Here is a 20,846-nt window from a genome sequence, read left to right as displayed (position 1 = left end):
GCTTCAAGAAACATGACCAGCAATATCTCACACAAAAGGCAAAGATAGATAAGCACTTCCATTTCTTCTACAAGGAAAGTTTAAGTACTGAAGAAGCAAGAATGTGAGGATAGATACAAGAAGAAGTAAATGGGTGACAATAATCAGATTAACTCAAGTACATGTAGTGTTTTCTGTGAGTCAAGCACTGTGCTTCATTCTCTACATGAATTATCTTATGTGTAATTCTCACAGCAACCCTCTGAGGTAGTGATTTTTATAACTCTTGCTTCACTGTTCAAGAACCAAAGCACAGAGGAGCTAAGTAAGTTGTGCAAGGTATAAAAGTTATAACAGGTGATGGGCCTGGTATTCAAAAGCTCGCAAAGAATTGTGCTAGAGGCTGTGGGAAAATATGGCCCCTGCCTCAAGTAGCTATTAAAAAGTTATCCATTGGGACCTTACAATTCTACAAGGACTGAGGGAATTCCTCCCTCTGTAGCTGAACAGATATTTCAGTCCTCTCTTAACCACTTAGCAATACTGCCTTGAAGATGCAGGAGACGCAAGTGCCAGAAAGTGGGCCAGTGAGAAAGACAAGTTTCAGAGGTCAAATTCTGAGAAGACAGCTTCTTTAACAATATCTTTTCTAATTAAGTTGTCCTGATTTGTATAATTCTAATCATTCTCCAAGACACAGAATGGATAGATGCTCACGAATTCCCAAGGAATCTCTGGAAAGCAACTTAGTACTTCTGATCCCTTTTTTAAACACAAGTAATGGAGGAACATTCAGCTATGTAGAAGACACCTCCGAAATTAAGCATTGGATTTCAAATTCTATGGTCAATATAATGAATATGCATGGCTTTCCAGGGATTTCTGCAATACATGGCTTTCCAGGGATTTCTTCTGGGGAAATGTTTGAAAAACTTTCAATAAGAAGATCTGAGTTGATCAGTCTGTCAATGGGGATTCTTGGGAGTTAAGGACTGGGGAAGTAAGATGGCAGCAGGTTGTAGAGGGTTTAAATTCACCACATTAGTGGGTGGGTGAGCAGAATGACAAGATACAAAACGGCAGGTTTTGAGGTTTTATCTGGAATTGAGGACAGTGTGAATTGGAATGGGAATTGAAGGAGTAGGGAGAGCAAAGTCAAGCTATGAAGTGAGGAGGGACTGAATCAGGGAACCAGGGAGGGGAAGAGTAGTGGCAAAGAAAATTGGGAAGTGTGGAAAACAAAACAGAGCCAACTGGATTCTCTGATCACACAACTCTTCTTTATTCCGAGGACCACTGATTAGCACCTCCACACTCAGCCCTGTCCCCAGCTCTGCTCACCAACCCTGTCATGGGCATGGTGAAGAGCATTCATATATGTCAGCCTCTAGTCCTACTCTGCCCCCATGCCCTGGGTTCAACAAATTGGCAGACACCTTGTTTCTGTGCCCAGAGCCTCATTTGCACCCTTGTCCTGGCAACTGGATTTTCTTAGTTCTTCCATGCAGAATTATCCTTCCCTTCCTCCTCTGGGACCTGCAGAATCAACTCCCTGTTTCTCCTCACTCCCTCCTATTCCTCTTACCTCCTCTGCAACCCACCGAGTACCAGTTGTTATACCACCATGGCACAACACTGTTTTGCAAAACGTCTGCCTCTCCTGCCTGGCTTTCCTGACCAACTGAGTGACTCCTCACACTCACCCCATCCCACTCTGCTGTCTATTTCCGATTTCTAGGTTGTCGATTCACTCAGGTACATCCATGCAACACTCTTGCAGCTTAGAGTTCCCATGTTTTATTGAAAGAGATGACATGATATTTATCCAAAGCTCAATGAATATAGGAAAATTGAGAATAACAAAGAAGAGTTGGCTCTAAAAAAATTGATGGTTTTGCCTTTTTACTAGCCGCAGACATTTTGAATTCTAGGTGGACAAAAGGTTTGTTCAGCCAAGTGGAAAAATCACTTCTAGGCGAGATAAGAAAATGAATATTAACCACAGCCGTGAAAGGTACTAAGGAATGACTGAACTAAATTTTGCCTCCAAAGGGAGAAATTCAAGCCCCTGAGAACATGTTACTCCTTTGGACCAGCAAAAGGCCAATGCTCTGAAATACGCACTCAGAACACCAGGCATGTTCTTCTTCCACGGAATGCTATGTTGATGCATTAAACTTGGAGCACTTTACGTGTTTCATAAGCTTTGACTTCTTGAGAAAAGACCCAAAAAAAAAAGTTTCCATATAGTATTAAAAAAACAAATATGAACCACTGATGTGTGTGTGTGTGTGTGTGTGTGTGTTTAAAACCTGAAATTCAAGTACCAGTGTTGCTCAGTGTCAGTTCAAGCGCTAGACATATTTTCCCTTAGGTTATTTCTAGAATCATAAACTTAAACCCAGAAATCCCAATTTCAGTCTCAGACATTATTTCTGACATTTTTATATACCATTTTATACTTTATAATGTTACACAATCCTAATTTAAAACTTGAAAATTATAACCGTTATGCATGACACTCATTCAAATAAATGAAACCAATCAACACTGCATTTTTTACTGATCTAGTCTAAAATCTTATTTTCCTTTTACCTTTGCCTATATTCCTTTTTCCTTAATTTTTTATACAGAAGAGCAATCCCTATTTCATTAAAATGAATATATATAGTTATATATGTATATGTATATTTATAAATAATCTTCACTAGTATGTTGAAAATTGAGCTGGAAAACCAAGAAAAAATTAAATGTCAAGTGATCAGATATTGCTATTTGCTTATCTTTATACAGAGAAATAAAAAATAGTCCATTAACATAACTTTTCTTAGACATTATTTTGAGAAAATATTATTCAAGAACCAACTAGAGTAGATCCTAAACTCAAGTCACTGTTTTCCAAGTACTACCAAAATAATCTCTTTATTCATTATATTTTATTATTCATTAACTTTGTCAATTTGTAAGTACGCATGAAGCTGCCAATTAACATACTCTTCTGTGGCCTTTTGTATTAAAAGTTTTAAAACATGATTTGAATAATCCATTTCCCAGACTGTAGAAAAACGAAAATTATTCACAGTCACTTGTACTGCATAAAACATCGCTAAAGTGAATAGTAACACAATATTTCCACTTGGAGTAATATTTCAGGGACTATGTTTTAAAGGTGACAAAATGCTAGTACAGATTTGTTTTTGCCACTAAACAAATAGAAGAATATTTTCATGAAATCCCTGAAGACAACGTTATATGCTGTATAAGCTGCTTTTCAGTCATGCTCCTTTGGACATGCCTTGTTTATCTGATCCCCACATAACTTAAAATCTAGTCGATGTAAACTTCTGAAACACAAACTCTGTGTCCTCATTCTCCACTCCCCTTTGTCTTTTAAGATCTGTTACAAAGAACCTCGTGTCCCCCCTTCACGTTTTAAGATTCAACATTATGACTTGCTAAAAATAAGCATGTGCTGGATACCATGGTGGTGGCTGCTTAAATTAAATGTGTTATGCAGTATGAATAAGGAACCATGGCTGAGAAGCCCTTTCCATTTAGATATCATATGAAAATAGAAAACGACTGTTTTCAAGGATAGCCTCATTTACACACTCCAAAATGAAGCTAGGAGCAGAGCACAAAAAACAAATTCCCAGACAAGGAATGTTGAGAGAGAACAAATGGAGCAAGGGCAACTCAAGGCTTCAAAACCACTTGAGACGAGCATTCTACTGAGGTATAAATTAGGAGAGTGACAGTTGTAACGAAGCAGTCATTCCATAGTGCCCACTGAGCTCCCACTACAGGCCAGGACATACCTCTAGAGAGACTTAGGAGTTGTCTGGGAAGTAGGAGATAAGGGGAAGGAGTAAGATGCTGAGTATGAAGAGAAAAAACAACCTGTGTGGTCTCCAGCAATGCTTTCAACTCTTTACCTGTTCTAAGATGATTATGGGCCAATTCCATTGTAGAGAAGGGAGGGAGGGGGTATGGAGACAGATGAGAAAATGTTATACAGTTAGAGATGTGTGTGTGTGTGTGTGTGTGTGTGTAAGAGAGAGGGAGAGAGAGAGAAAGTGAAAGGAAAAGAAACATCTCTGTACCAGTCTAAACTGAAAATACAGAAAGCCCGTAATTATATTCTATTCAAGCCCCTTTGCTTGGATGTTCAGTCTGACAATGGCCTCAATAATACACCAATATCATTCTTTCCTGAAAAAATTGGCTGGAAGGAATTGCCCAGATAAAGAAAGGTGGGAGGCACTCTGTTCCTGTGATCTCAGGTTTTCATGTGAACATACTTCTCACCCTTGCGAGGAGCAATTCTGTATTACATTGGTGCATGATAAGAGTGTGACATTCATGGCCTCTAGTTCTATATGTGAATTCGATCTTTTCCCTCTTTGTCCCACCCCCAGTAGGAAGCAGAAACCCTGGGTAAAAGAGTCTCTTCATCAGATCCAAACTTTCCGCTGATAGACTGTACCAAGATCAAAATGCAGGGCATGAGATGCTAGCAAACTAATTTGGTTGCAGATCTAAAACCACAGTTTTCAATGAGATCTATAAGCATTAAATGAAAACAAACTCAGAAATTAAAGAAAAGGTCTTATTTATTGTCCCTTGAAACTCTAATAGAATAAAATGAGTGCATGAGGCACGTATTTATCTGTTTATTAATGTACAATGGTAATTATTCCTAAACATAAATAATGATTTGTTAAGTCAGGGACATACTCTTCTGTTCATTTGTTCATAAACATATTAATAATTTAGGCCCATAATTTGTGCTGTGTATTCAAGTTAATGTGCTGACTTTAAGCAAATAACCAGGGGGCAGCATAGTCTCTTGTCTTCAATATTTCCTTTAAATCTCTATTTCTTATAAAGATTTGGTCCAACTAGAAAGAAAGGAAACCACCAAGAAATATTGAAGGAAGGGAGGTGTGAATAGATGAGAAAGAAAACCACCAAGAAATATTGAAGGAAGGGAGGTGTGAATAGATGAAAAAACCTACCAAGATCTTAATGCACAAAATCTCCAACTCGTATCCTTGTCTACTGTGTTGGATTCTAGCACACATCTCTCTTTTACTCCCTTTCAAAAGGTTCAACCCAATTTCCCACATTGCTGGGCTCTTGCAGCAGATGGTATCAAGGCTCAGCTTATTTGTTTGAACAATGACCATGTCTCCTCCCTGTGATTCAGAGTGATCATTGAAAGGAGGGATGCAGGTGTGGAGAGGTGGCGGTACAAGATATAAGATATATTATATTACAGGCTCCAGACAAGAAAGAAAAAGAACAACGCTGTCTCTACCAAGCATTGTTCCCTTCTGATGTTCCAAAGCAGTAAGTGCTTTGTTGAAGATCATGTTGATTTATTTCACCAAATCAGCATTTTGTTTCCTAACCATATATCCATGAGGTCTGGCAGGGCTGAATCATTTGTAAAAGCGAAAGGAGATATTTAGGAGTACACTCTATTTGGCCTTACATTCAAAACACACAAATGCAAATAAGATTACATTTTGTGAACATTTCAAACTACTAAGCAGAGATGAAAGTTCTCCATTTTAGCCCCACTCCATCTCCAGGGCCCCAGTGTTTAAAATTCCATTTGACAGGAAAAAGGTTAGTTGAAAACAGCCAGATAAAAGATGCCCTTTATTGAATTCAATTTGCAAAAACTGAAATTGAAATATGAGAAATACCACAGGATTTTTTTAAGTTTTCCAAAATTTGTGTTAACATGTATTTTTTTTGGTAAAATCTCTGACTTCATATCACCATAATCCTTAATGATACAATATAATTATTTCATAAAAATGAATTTAGAAGTGCCAACATACATTTGGCTGGAATTTTGTTGAGTTTTTGTGAAGGATGGATGGAGAAAGAAAACTTATCTTGCAAATAAGTCGAAATTGATTTCAAATTTAGACAAGAATCTTAATCAGTTAAAAGATGATAGATAGATATAGAGATGATAAATGATTGACAGAATGTTAATTTATCAAAAGATAAAAGAGTTTCTGAGGCTATGAATCTCATATAGTTCAGACTCCATCAGCATTTTAAAGATATGAACCTGTTTTCAAGCCTTCCCTGAAATTACCTCTGGGAATTTTCCACACACACACAGAATAGTGTATATATATATACACATATATATGTATGTGTGTGTGTGTGTGTGTATATATATATATATCCTATTTCTCTCTCTCTCTCTCTCCTAATTATCAGGATATATTTTATTTGTATAACTATATGCATAAATAGGTAAACTCTCATATGCAGAAATGAGAGTTAAAGAATACTTTTAACAGATATTTCCAAATCAGTTCTTAAAGGCACTCAGATAATTTATCCCTAAAAAATTTCTTCCGGCTTTGAGAAACAAAGTGAAGCAAATTGCAAAAATTATTAAAACTGATCATGAAAAGGTGAGATTTCTCTCAAATGCTATTTTATAATCTCAAATATCTATTCTATTATGTAACTTATGAAAACACCTTAGCTTTTGATCTTATTTATTTTATGGCTGCCCTATTTACTAAAGGTGATAATTTTAATAAAAGAATAGTTTTAGTTATTAAACAATTAAATAATTATTCTTTAACCAAGAATAATTTATTCATTCATAGAATTTATACATCTCTGTACTCAGATTACCTTGTAAGTCTAAAGGCATCTGACTGTGACATGGGGCACTTACAAACTTATTTGTGAAAATAACTTGGGACACTGTATTGAAAGTCGGCCGCATCTAAAGGCATAGCTCATGGAGGACTGGGACATCAACTATTTGAGGCTAGTGTGGCTCCCTAGCCTCAAAGTTAGGAGCAGCTCTTTGACGAAAGCTACCAAAGAGCACTGATTTGCTCCTCCAGACTTCCACTCCCCAACGTGTCTACCATTTTACATTTTACAAAAGGATCATCTTCCAGGCCACCTGTGGAACCCAAGTACCACAGCTATTGATGGCAACAGTAGGAGGAGGAAAAGGAGGAAAGGAAGGAGGAAGGCAGGGAGGGAGTAAATGAGGTGTTGCTGTAATGAAATCAGCTTTCATAAAGAGATGACACTTTCCACATATTTCGACTGTGTGATTTTGCATATGATTAAGGACTTACACCTGGCCTCCAGCATTCTCGGGACCAATTCCAGCTTTGCCACTTAGTGTCCTGCAGGGGCTTGCACCACTTCCTTAGCCTCAGCCTTCTACTTAGTAAAGTGGAAATAACAACAGTACCTACCTTACAGACCTGGCATGAGGATTAACTTATACCAGCAAAGTGCCTGGTACCTAGTAAGTGCTCACTTATTGGTAGATTATTACTACTGTTGTTTTTTGGATGGGTAAATATTTAGCCCTTTTCTGGATGAAAAATGATATTAAACATTAGATATTCAAGAAAGTTTACAAGAGCCCCACTGAAACACACACAGACACACAGGGATACACAAAATGAATACCAGGTTACATTCCTTCCATTCCTCTTCTGCTATTGATTTATGATTGGCGGGGGGCAGGAGGGGTTACATTGTTCAATTTTTATAGGTGTATTTTCTTTATTATTTAAAATAACAGTCATCCAGTTTAAGAGGTACTGTGATGGAGTGCACTAGAATCATCTGTAAAGCTTTTTAAAAATACTCATACCCAGACTCCACCCAGATAAATAGAACCAGAATTTCTGAGAATGAGTCCTTCACATCAGTAGATTTTTAAAGATTGCCCTGGTGGTTCTACAAGGCAGGCAGAGGGAAACAGTGGAACTTCAGAAAATGATATGAGTTCAAGTCTCATTTCTTCCACTCCTTAGCAATATGGCTACAAATAACATACATAACCTCTCTGAGCCAGCTTCCACTTCTAGAAAATGGGGATGATGATCTGTATCTACTTCTAAAGTTGTGGGGTTCAAACAAGATCATTAGTATTAAAGCCATACTCTGCAATTTGTTCGTGAAAGCCCATTTTAAGCTCCAGGCAAAGAAGTCAGCTACCTTTAAATCTACAGATGAAGCACACTTGTCTTAGCATCTGTTAGCATCTGTTTGCATCTGGAGGGAGGAAACAAGAGGGAAAAAGAACACACCTACAGTTCCATAGACTCAATTCTGGAAGTCTGTGTAGGGAAAGATGGCATGGTCAGCTCACACTCCCATCTCTTATTCAAATATAAGATTTCATTACTGCCTACGTTACTGTCTTCTTAGTATATGTAAAGTAATGTGATTAAAGAGAAAGAGCAAAGACATATCCTAAAAGAAACATAAAATATAACTTTTCACATTCTCTGGAATATTTCAATAATGTACACTTTGTCTACCTTCTCAAAACCCTAAATATAGTAGAATTCAAGAGCTAAGTCTCATTAGTTTTGATTCAGCCCTGCTTGTGGCTGCATTATTTAACCTATGAATCAGGGTTGAAAGATTGGTCTGACAATATGAAATATAGAAAACAGAAATTTAACTGACATTAATTACCATGAATTTCTTCTGGTCTCTTTTTCACTAATCTAGATACATTAACTGAATCATGCATTGGAAACATATATCTATGTCAATTATCTTAATAAACAGCATTGAGGCTCATGAAAGAAAATAGCTTAAGCATTTTGTTCAGTTGTTTGGTGGCTTGGAGCAAACATAAAGGTTTTCAAGTTATAATGTGTCTGACTGAGAACCAGCTCCTTACGTCATTCTCTGTCATTCTTACCTCTTTGTTACTAAATACAATATTGTGATCTTTATTGCTATTTTAATTGTTTTGAGTGTTCAATATATAAATGATACATCTCTTTTCTTGTGGCATAAAGCTACTCTTCACTTTTAACATTACACTTAACCTTCTCTCAGGAGATACTATTTATGAGTTCTTTTGCTCAAACAAATCTTATTTGGAAAATTCTGAAATCTTTTATGGTAAGAGAAATGAAACTTCTCAACTTGTTAGACTGATTGCAGAGACTAACTTGTTTTTAAAAGCTAGATCAAGAGAGAATTGGTTAAATAAATCACTGTATATCCATAAAAGGGAATACTACAGAGAAGGATGCAGATCTATTCATAGTCACATGAGAAGAGGTTCAAAATGCTTTTTATATATAAAAGTAAGTTACAGAACTCTATGTATAGTATAGTTCTACTTGGATTGTATAAGGATTGCATATACATGCATAGAAAATCTCTGAAAGGATATATAAGAAATAGTTAACAGTGGTTATTTGTGGCGAGTGGAATCAGGATACTTTACTTTCCACTTTATACTATTCTGTGCTATTGAAATGGTCTGCCATATGCACGCAATACTGTTATAAATTTTTAGTAAAAAATTCAAAAATACTCATAGGAGTCTACCATGTAACTAACTCACTTCAATCACATGCATATAAGAATTGTGTTCATGTACTGTCACTTTTACTCAGATGTTCCACTCTCTGCCTGAACTAGCTGTTTAAATTATATTTGATAAATAATGGTAGAAAAGGAGAAAGCAATTGCAGTTGATAGGTTTCAGCACTAGTACAAATGGAAGTACATTGCAAAGCAAACAGCCCCCCTGTTTTTGGAAGGAAATAACTGCAATATTCAAACGTTTGCAGTTTTCCGATCGACTATGTACTCAAATTCTTACCATAAACTTGATGTTTAAAAGCTGCAAAGTACTACTCAGGAGGCTGAGGTGGGAGGGTCTCTTGAGCCCAGGAGTTCACAGCCAGCCTCAGCAACATGGCAAGACCTCATCTCAAAACAAAAACAAAAAAAATTGCAAAGTATTTTTCCATTTTCAACCAAGTTGAGAGGAGTATTTTAAATAAACATCTACCGTAATTTTTTCAGGTACTAAGACTGAAAACAGAGACAAAATATTTTTAGATTATTAGAGGTTAAATAGTCAAGGATTCCTAAAATGTTTAAAGTATGTCTGTGAGTGTGCATGTGTGTTAATGAATTAGATTGCTAGACTGCCTCATTTTCATTTTTATTCTAAATACTTTCATCACTAGAAATCTAGATATAGGTTTGTTTACAAATGAAAAAAGTTTTCAGAAAAGAAATCACAACTTTAGTTCTTGAATCTAGGATTAACACATTACCTAGGAACAATGTAGGACTTTGGGATTTGAGCCTTATTAGCCTTTGTTCCCAGAGACCTTTTGGATATTACTACAAACACCTCTTACATTAGCAATTCTAGAAACACAACAAGAAATGCACCTAAGAATGTGTAAAGACTCACTTTGTTAAGGAAATATTGAGACAGAGAAAATGAATACAACAGAGATTTACTTTTAAGATCCTTGAACACCGTCTGCTGATACGAACGGAGAGAAATTTACAAACTTGGCATTCTTATATCACAGCCAAACTTTCACAAAACTCTTATTTTTCCCAAATTCTGACCTGGGGCATTTCATCCCACAATCATCGCTTCTGCCTACCATTCAACCAGCATCTTGTCAAATCTGGCTGCAAGATTTAGTTTCCCGATTCGGAATTCAATATTGTAACCCTAAGGATACAAGATTCAAGCTGGAACATTCTGGGGTTTTTTTTTAATGGATAAAATTGTTTCAGCCCAAAGACCACAGTTCGCCCTGGCCATAATGATGAATCATCAGGACTGACACTAAGTGAAATGAGTTTGATGTTCTTGGTTGTATTTGTGCCCATTAAGCAGCATTTTACATTTGTCCTAACTCTCAACCTTTTGGAGAAAAGGTTGAAAGAGGCTTGTTTTCTCGTATTATTTAAGACTTACAAAATTAACTAGCTCTGTCTGAAGCGAGTTTGGCTTGCCATAGTCCCTACTATTGTGTGTCCAGCTCCATTCTTGCCCATTCTGCCCTTCCAATTTGGAGGAAAAGAACTGAAGATTTAAGAAATATCTACTTTTCTCTCATATTTCCTCAGTGTCAATTATGGCTTCTGGTATCCTTGCTTCTGTCTTGGTACAATATTTACCTTTTACTCTCAACAAAAACCTACTTCCTTTAAACAAAATCTGATTATGAATTCTGCACTGAAAACTAAGCTCCCTACAAATGTTGTACTTTGTCCTTTTGAAGAGGAATTTGCCTGAGTTCTGATTAATGCTAAAAACACCACCTAACAGGTATGTAATCTTTTCAAAATATACCTGTTTCTCTAAGTTTTTAGGTGTTAGAGATAAATGTTTTATTCTAAAAATAGTTTTAAATTATTCATCAAAAATCAAAGTCATAAAATATGCAGAGTCAGCATCATATTAAACTCCAGAAATAATAAGTGCTATGGCACAGCATCGGAGCCCTGGTTAACCTCTTGTAAAAAGCTCTAAAGATTTAAAGAAAAGTTTTCCTTAATATTGAAATTTGTGTACAGCACAAGCACTGTGAAGCCTTTTCTTAGACTTTGTTTTTTAATTCTAGTTCTCCTGTGCTAACGTATTGTTTTACTGTATTTTTCGTGTGTGATTTGAATTGCTAGGTGAGATGAGGTAAGCTTACAGAATAACTTAGAAATATAAACTAAAGAAGCAAGTATATTGGTGAGTTTTCTGCTACCTTTCTGCTTTATTTTGCTCGAGGTCTTGTCTCTCTTTCCAGTGCCCTTTCCTGCCTGGGAAGCACACAAAGATTCACTTTTCAGTTATTACTCATCAAACTGACTCTGGTTCACAGTGGAAAGGAGAAGAAAAGCTGATGGAGAAATGGCACTGAAGAAAGAGAGCAAAATGTCAGAGCAATACGTTTGAGCAACTATATCCTTTTCATTAAAGGTGTCAACACATTTATTTGCATCTTTGACCCTAGGACTAGGGAAGTGCTGGAAATTATGTGGGCACCTTTTCCCATGGGGGAAAAAAAAAAAAAAATATATATATATATATATATATACCTCCTAGGTGGGGGGAAGCCTGAAAATAGGTGAAAGTTAGAATACTCAGTTGATCGTCAAATTTTTTTTTTTGTCTTACGATTAGAAAAGCGCTGTTGAAAGGAATAGGGTTGCATTTCACCTAGAATCAGTGCCAAGTATCAACAGCTAATGTCTGTCTTTTGAAGAAAGAGTCTTTCATATCATGAGGGTTTTAAGGCTACTGATAAAACAGAAAGCTATTTTCTGAAGACCAGTCAACCTGAAAAACAAGTGTTTTAAAACCTAGAGAATTTCCTTTAATGTAAATAATCAAAGATGTTTTCAATTATTTTGCTGTTACTTACATACAATGGTTTTACATTTATGAGAAGTGCTATCCCTGAAATAACAATAATATTATCATTTATAAATGGGGTATAGAAAAATAACACAAGCATACAGCAAACCAGGAAGGAATTTTTCCAACAAAAATTAAGCAATATTCACCATAATCGGCTCACATTGTGGAATTGGGAAAAACAAGAAAATAATAGAAAGAAAAATAAATCTTTACTGAAATGTAGTGATAGTGTTTCACTCACAACCCTTGCTTCAAATTGAGATGCAGAAGAAATGTGTAAAAAGCAAAACTGGTACAAATCTTGATTACAATTTCGGATCTGTTTAAGACAAGATGGCTCAACAGAGCAATTTACATAGGCTAACAGAGCAAAGCTTGACTCGATAATTTACTTTATTGGACACACATTTCACCTACAAAAAAAAAAAAAAAAGAAAGGAGCGAGGGAGGAACAAAAGAAAAAAGGAAGAAAGGGATGTAGGGAGGGAGGGAAGGGAAAAAGAACATAAATCCAAGTTTGAGATTACATATAGAGCAGCTATTATCTCCCAAGTAAAGGTTTGGCCATAAATTACAAATTAATTTAAAAGTTGTGTAATTTGGATTTTCTTTTAGTGCTCAAATTAAAGTCAATATTTATCTTTTGGCACATTGCTTCTTCAAGTCTGATCCTTTCATGTTTGCACTTTATGTCACAACTTTATTTTCTACTCAATCAAGCATTAGAAAAAAGTAACAGCTTGTACAATATCACAATGCAATTGAAAAGTGAAGTTTTTCAATATTTGCAGACATGTTAATTATATTCCAATTTTCACAGCAATAAAGAGAAAAATACTTGAAACTGGTAATATGCAGTTTACATAGCAAAGAAAAGGTCAATTAAGAAACATCCTTCACTGACCTCTGAAACAAATACTATAGATTTTACACGCAGGAAACTTATTACGTGCAAACTTTCTTTCATAAGCCTTTGTATTTTAAAAGTTGCAGCCACCTCTCTGCATATGTTAGAGGTAAGAATCAAAAAGTTTTAAGTTCTTAAGCATTGAAAATGATACTTGAATCGTATAATTTAATTAATTGACCTTAGAGATAGAAAACTTAGTTTCAAGACCCAAGTTCAACTAATTTGTGTTTAGTATTAACATTATTGTATAGTAGTATTACCATATTGATAAATTTTACTTAAATGGACAAAATTGACTTTATCATTTAAATGTCTGCTTTAATTTTAAAAAATTCTAAATGCAATAAAAATTAAGTCCATCTAGTAAAATGTAAAATGTTAACATAAGACTTTCCTATAAGTATGAATGAAATATTAACTGAAGCTTTTTAGGTCAATAAACAATACATACTACAAATTCAATTTTGGTGAGTCCGGCACTTACCAAAAGAATACCAGCACCAGTATGTATAAGAAAGAATAATCCTTAATTAATCTGTATTTTTTCTAGTATACCATTCATCCATAATACCTTGGGGAAAAGGTATTCTCAATAAAATTCAAGCAGTAATAATTTCACACTCCCAAAATACATAAATTTGTTGAAGCAATCTGTCAGTTTCAAAAATATACGCATTCACACCCACAAAAATGACTTTTTTTAAGAGTCTATGGGAGTTATGCTTTGCATGAGTAAAACAGGGTTAGGTTAGCCCCAGTGTTTCATTTTTATATATAAGGCATGAATATCAGTCTAAATCGACTGAGGGCAATCTTCAAGTGTGTTATTTACATCATGCCAATGTCCCCTCTCCCTAGGCCACTTGCATCGCACATCAGTTTGAGCATATTTTAGGTAAGCAAATTATTATCAAATCTACATTAAATACTTTTTGGAACGAGGGATTTTACCATCCATGTAAAATTAATTGTTTTTATGCTATAACAGTGAAATATTTGTGTGTTTTAAAATCTCCATATGAGAAAACATACATGGAGATACTGTTAAGCCAAATGCATGCACACATACTGAGCACTGTCTGAGACATTTGCATTAGTCTTCTGACGTATAACTTTACAACACTTCAAGTTGTCGAAATGTACTTTGAAAAATAAAAGATCCATCGTACCAGTAAGGGAAATTGTAAACAGCTTTTTATTGTACTTCTAATGCTATTAAAATATAGAATGCGTGGTCTCTTCTCTCTTCTTCTAGTACTTTAGCAATGTCAACTGGAAGTGCATCCATGATCACTTTATCCAGCTGTCTCTCTCCCACTCCCAGCAAACTCTTAGATATACTTGATAAATCTTTTCATCTAATTTGGTTCATCTGTTGTTTTTATTACCAACTAATTTAATATCCTCTGTTCTGCAATATTTGCAAAAGTCAGTCTATAGACGTGAAGCCAGCCGGGACCCTCGGGCCTGTGCATCAGAATGGTGGGCTGGCTAGGTCCTCTGGGGACAGCAGTGCCAGAAGGAGTATTGGACACAGTGACCCAACTGTATGAGAAGAGAAAAAACAAAAACAGGAGGTCCGCAGTACTGATGAACTAATCTGTCACTCACAAGCTCAGGTCTGCAAAAAAAGAAATGAAGCACTAAACATTTAATGGCCATAAGAGACGGAAATGCAAGTCTTCATTTCTAAATGATAATCAAACCCATGATCAGAACCTGCTTAACTGTGTAATTGAACTGAATTGAAAATCATCCCCTGGATTACAATCCATCCTACATTCAAGGGGTTAGGAAGCTAACTACAGGTAATTGCTATCAGAAATCTGATTTGATTTCCAAAAATTGTGTGAATGAACCAAGTTTCTTGATCTTGATATACCAGGCAGGGAGTTTGTTCTTCCAAGTACTAGACTGCTTAATTGCTTGCTTGGGGGAGGAGAAATCCTGGGGGAAAGGCATATATGAGCAATTTCTACTCTGTGAAGCCAGCGCTGTGTCCTGAGCTGGATCACGGCCAGAAACACAGAAAAGTCTACTCTTTCCTACAGTGGAAGCAACTGTGGATATTTCATCCTAGGAGTGAATGAAAAAACCTAAAGCTCATACTTCATGGGAATCTTTCAATATTCTGACGGAAAACTGGTTATTTGCTCCTCCAACCCAAAGTCATCTAGGAACAGGACTCAGAACAGGAAAAAAAAAAAAAAAGACAAAAATAATAATTATTCCAAAATGTTATTTGAGAAGAAACAAACACAAACATTTGCATTATTAAATGGGATTGTTCACACTTGCTGAGTAGATATAAGATGATATTTAAGTCAAGAGCTAAAAAATAAACCGTCTCTTTCTGGTTTTGATTGACAGCAGAGCAATAAAAATTATTTTCACATTCTTTTCCTATTGTTAGAAGTAATCATTTGAGTAAATACACTTATCTGTGCTATAACTATTAAAATGAATTCATTTCAAATATGTATAGCACCTTTCTTTTTTGTATTTCTAGATATGGTTTCCATATAGACTTTCTGACTTTTATCATATGCATATAGGGCAATATTCTATTTTTCTTTCTTTTTAAATACTTATTGTTTCAATTTCAAATAAAAAATAAGCATTCTAGTTTGTACATTTTTAGCACAGAAATGTTTACAACCTTCAGCACAATTGCTTTTATAATTTACTGACCTGATATTTTGAGGAGTTTTGAACAAATTATGAGAAATAACACCTTCAGAAAGCATGTGACCACTTTCATGCAACTATTGGCAGTGTATTCATAAGTCATTAACATGTAGAGTTCTTAGACATACGGAACCTTTAAAAATTATACTAAAGAGTACATACAAAATACAGAACTATGTAATAATAACTAATTTTAAATCCTGACAAATTAGAAGTTAAGTCTACTATCTGTAAAAATATGTACTGGTTCCTTTTTTTTTTTTTAAGTATATACCTGAGCCTTTAAAAAGTATATACCTTTACAATTGATTTCCAATAAACAATACTGAATAACAAACTACAAGTGACTTTCCTGATTTTTCAGCAAAAATATATAGAAAAAGGAAATCCTATTTCTTATTAGAGATTGAAGCACAGTAATTTTGCACAGTATTAAGAACCATAACTATGCCATACAGAAGACAGGACCTGCAACCTAAGAAAAGTTTTATTAAACAGGACAAGACAGTGATTAGGGGCTCAAGTTTTATTTCAATATGCGAAAGTCATCTATTGTAACAGATATTTATTTCATTCCCTACACCACTATTATTTTAGCTTTATTTGACATATTTGCTCATCAGTGAATACTTACATTGAAACAGGTATTAAGAATATATAAAATCAGTTTATATATTTTCTCCTGCCTAGAGACTTCACTTTATATATATTTGTCTATAGAACAAAAACCAACTTAAAAGTTTTAAAAAATATTTCTCTGTTGAAGCAAATATCTACTTCTTTTAAAATAGTGTGAGCCTGTGAAAACATGGTATTATGTATTTGACATTTTCCATCTAAAAATACATTATGAAGCAAGCATGCTGGTATTAATAAACCATGTGCTTTCAGAACCCTGAAGTGCTTTTCTATAATTTTGTTGAAAACAGAATAAGATGATATATTTTCCACCATGCTATTAACATACAGCAAACAAATTTTATGTCGTTGCCTTGCCAGCTTGTCTTGATTGGAAAGTGTACCAAAAAAAATAATAATAATAAAATAAAAACTTTTAGGAGTTTATAAATATTCGTGAGCATAGTCTGGTTTATGAGTTAACAATACATAAGTAAACATAGATAACTTAGAAAAATTTAGTCAAAAATACATTACAAAAAAAAAAAGAAAAAGAAACCATGTATATTTCCTTTTTCCTCACCCCACCCCCATCATAGCCAGAAAAATCACCCTCCCTCTGCAGCAGGTACTATCCTTCCTTTCACCACTTTAGTTATCTGAAGGCAAATGAAAATACAACGATCCTTTTCGTCTTCTGATTTAGCTTACAACGCAAACATTTTAACACAAGCATAAACTACTGACTTCACAGAAAGCACCAAACGGAAAGAGCAAGACTCACTGACCCATTTGGAAGACAAAGACGACAGAGCAGGAAAGCTCTAAAAATCAGCTTGTGAGGCCTCTGAGAGATATTCTTCTGGCATTTCATCACAGCAGCCCCAGACCAGCTCACCTCCCTGGATACAAGGAGGAGGCACTAAATAGAGCTGTTTATTAAAGCTGCTGTGCTGGATTGCATTAGGAAGCGCGAGCAGACCACCTGGACCTTTCAGATTGTGGCAGTGTTTAATTTGCAGCCTGCCCCTCTGCAGCAGCCAAGACTACTACTACATTCACCCGGCTCAATCACACATTATCTGGGTTAGAAGTCAAGGCACATGTATCTATATATTTATATTTCCCATATGGAGAAAGTGAGAGAGGGAGAGAGAGAGAGAGAGAGAGAGAGAGAGAGAAGGAGAGAACACAGTCAAAATAAAAATATTGAACAGCATTAGAAAAATTTTAACTACTACCTAGAAAACCACACTTGATTCTCTTCTCACACTTTCTTTCCTTCGGAGATCAAAATCTAAAAAGAAAGCAAATTTCTAAAATAGATTTTTAAGAAACATTCAGACCAAATTATAAATTAGATTTATCCTTCAGTGTTTTTGTTGTTGTTTTAGTTTTTGTTTAAAAGGATCACATTGAAGTTTTAAGCTGAGGTTTCCCTGGTCAGATTTAATGGGTGCCTTTTGCCTTTCGCACTTTCAGCACTACACTGGCAGGTAGCTGAAGATACAGATAGAAAGATGGTACTGTAAATATGAATTATGTGAATCATATGGTGAGACCCTTGTGGAAAAAAGGGGAGTTGAGAAATGGCTGACTCCATACCTGACCAATTACAGCTTGCATGGTCCCCGTGTCCTGCTGCGCTGAGAGATCGCAATCCATCATATGTTGTCTTTGAAAAGGAGAATGGGGGTTTCTGGCATGCATCTGTCAATCAACTTCTGCACTCACAACCATCACCAAAAGCAAGGGGAAAAAAAGTCAAGCTGCTCCACCAAATAGGATGAAACCGTCATGTGACCTCCGGCAGACACGCACACACACATTCACTACCTCCACAGAGCGTAAGAATTTTCTGTAGATATGAAATGACATTGACAAATATCCAATACCAAGTAAATAAAGTGAGACAAACAGCTATTCACCAAAGACAAAAACACGGGCTGTAATCTTCCGCTAAAGGTTTAACAAACCTATGAGGATTATTTTTAATGCTCTAGAAATCTACGTTTAAAACAAAACAAAACCAAAATGAACTATCTCATGTGAGTGTCCATTAAGACTTTGATTTTTGTGCTACTATATACATTTTTTAAATTATAGTTAATTGCTGTAGTTTTCTTAATGGGTCCCTAATGATTTTATTTTTAAAATCTCTGAATGACCTTTTGATAATATGCAGTTATCTTTCTTGTTTTATATGAAGACACCTTTTCAGAGAAGCTTGAAATGTTAACTGTTACGTAACAGACACCCTGATATTTGTGGATTGGAAATGGACATAGAAAATAATCCATGTAAACGATGATGACCACTCTAATATAAAATATTCAAAGTGTGTAAATAGTAGTCACTAAACTTTCTATCTTCTAAAAGGTAAGGGGGTGATTTACTTGCAGTTCATCTAAACTGATGTAATGTGTTTTTAATGTGATGACAACTATTTTAACTTTTTAAATTTAATTTTAACTATCTGATTCCACACAATCTAGGGACAGATTGCTAATGTATTATGGGTCAGTTATTGTTAAGGGTGACAAGAAAATAACTTACCAGCTTTTTAACCTTCCTAGGCTAAAGATCGGAACCTGACTTTCAAGACAATCCTACAGGTATTGTAAAGTTGCTCTCCGAAAATCCAAAACCGTAAACACCGTCTATTAACTTGGTAGCTTTGTGGCAGTGAAGAACGTTTGCATTGTCTACTTTTTAACTGAAGTTCATTAGTTAGTATACTGTCCCTAACTTTTCAAAAAAAATGTATGGGAAAACCTTGTGTTAATATTAAAATGGAGATTTTTTCAAGGCTCTAAACTGATGACAAGTCGGGGAGCAATGAGAAATATGTAATACAGAATATATACTATTATGTATATTATTGCATAATATCCACTGCTTGAAAATTAATCAAAAGGAACTTCAAGTAAGAAAAAAAATTTTTTTTCAATATTGTTAAAGAAAGCTTTAGGAGCAAAGAATGAAGGACCAAAGCGCGCGCGCGCACACACACACAGACACACACACACACACACACAGTTAAATCAGCATCCTCAAACAAAATGAGACCGTGTGCCAAGTGGGTAGCCCTCCTGGGAGCTGAGGGCTAACGGAGGAAAGGCCCTTCTAAACATCATTAAATGTCCCGTCTGCGCTGAAGCCCTATCCGGGGGTTTCTGCAGTCATCCCAGATCAGGACTTCGAGCGTCCCATCACCTCCTCTGGCCGGGGAACGGGAGGTCAGGGAAGCCAAGCCAGGAGCATAGGGGCCCCGGGCCGCGACAAGGACTAAGCCAAAGTTGCCCGAAACCTGCGGGCTTACAGAGGGCGGGGGACGCGACTGCTCGTGGCATCGCCTTCTTGGGACCCCGCCTGGGCAGACCCTAGACAGAAAGACAGGTGATGGGACCAGTGAGAAGTTGCGGAAGAGGGACGAGCTGGACTCCCTGGCCACAGCCGAGCTGAGCAGCCGTCCCCGCTTTCTAATTCTTGGGGGGCCTGCAGCCAAGCCTGGAGCGCTCCCCGGCGGCACCGCCCTCCTGGGCGCCTTGGAGCCCCGCGCCCTCCGCCTGCGTCCTCTGACTTAGGCAGCGGCACCGGTGAGCGGGTCGGGTGAGCCCGGCGGCTGTTTTGGCGTCCGGCATCCTCTGTAGCACAGCCTGGGTTCTCCACGCGCTGCCACCCGATCGCAGGTTCAACTTCCCCTGGGATCTAAGCTTCTTAAGCGCCTTCCTAAGGGGCTGGGGGCTTGAGGGTGTGGGTGGAGGTGGGTGGGAGAGGCTGGCCAAGCTGCGGCATGAGGCCGAAGACTTCCTTTGACGCTTTGTCCCACAAATTATAGTGGTTCCGATTGGCGTAGGGACAACACTCTTTGCTTATACTCCATTTGTTTACATGACCATCTGGCCTACATGAATTATAATTATTACTAGCCAGCATTGATGAGAGGCTGAGCCAGACACTGTGTCAGACACTTCACAGTACGTTATATGTGAAATAACAACTCAGTGAGGCGGGCACGATTATTCCCATTTTGCAGATGAGGCTCCAAAAATAAAATAAAATAAAATAAGGTAACTGCTCATGATTAATAGGAATATGATTTGAACCTGCTCTGAATCCAAAACTGGAGCCCTTCATATGAAACCACAGAGTCAGGTAATATTCACAATAGTGGCTATCATACATGAAGCACCCACTCCTTTCGCACATATTTATGGAGCCTGTACTAGGTGCCAAGTACTGCATTAATGTTGGAGATACAGCAAAACAGCACAGATTGCTTTGGAAACATAATAAAAATAAACCAAATGGTTAAAAGATTTATCTGGGGGAATTGTTTGATTCTAGCTGGTGGAACACGCTGACACTTTTTAAGCACTGTAATGCACCGGCTCGGGTTGGGATGGACTCCCTCTCCGACCTCTGACAGAG

The 20,846-nt window shown here is 36.5% G+C and overlaps 1 protein-coding gene across 7 annotated transcripts in view; it reads right to left on the bottom strand.

Annotated features, from left to right (window-relative positions):
* LOC105497760 (POU class 6 homeobox 2) overlaps nt 1-18,293 on the bottom strand; it is a 498,182-nt gene extending 479,889 nt beyond the window's left edge. For 5 of the 7 annotated variants that reach the window (XM_011769091.2, XM_071095065.1, XM_011769088.2 and 2 more), the window contains exon 1: nt 18,018-18,293. Coding sequence is in view for 3 of the 7 variants with exons in the window: in XM_011769088.2 (XP_011767390.2) it covers nt 18,018-18,122 (105 nt within the window). In the remaining 4 variants the exon portion in view is untranslated. Of the gene's footprint in view, nt 1-17,200; nt 17,423-18,017 lie in introns of those variants that run through there. The other 2 variants (XM_011769092.2, XM_011769094.2) reach the window with 1 other exon arrangement.
* Between the last annotated feature and the right edge of the window lie 2,553 nt (nt 18,294-20,846).

The sequence above is a fragment of the Macaca nemestrina genome, chromosome 4 (assembly GCF_043159975.1).
Source record: "Macaca nemestrina isolate mMacNem1 chromosome 4, mMacNem.hap1, whole genome shotgun sequence".
In the NCBI taxonomy this organism is placed as follows: Eukaryota; Metazoa; Chordata; class Mammalia; order Primates; family Cercopithecidae; genus Macaca; species Macaca nemestrina.
The sequence above is the reverse complement of the archived record's forward strand: the minus strand, read 5'-3'. Positions and strand labels throughout refer to the sequence as shown.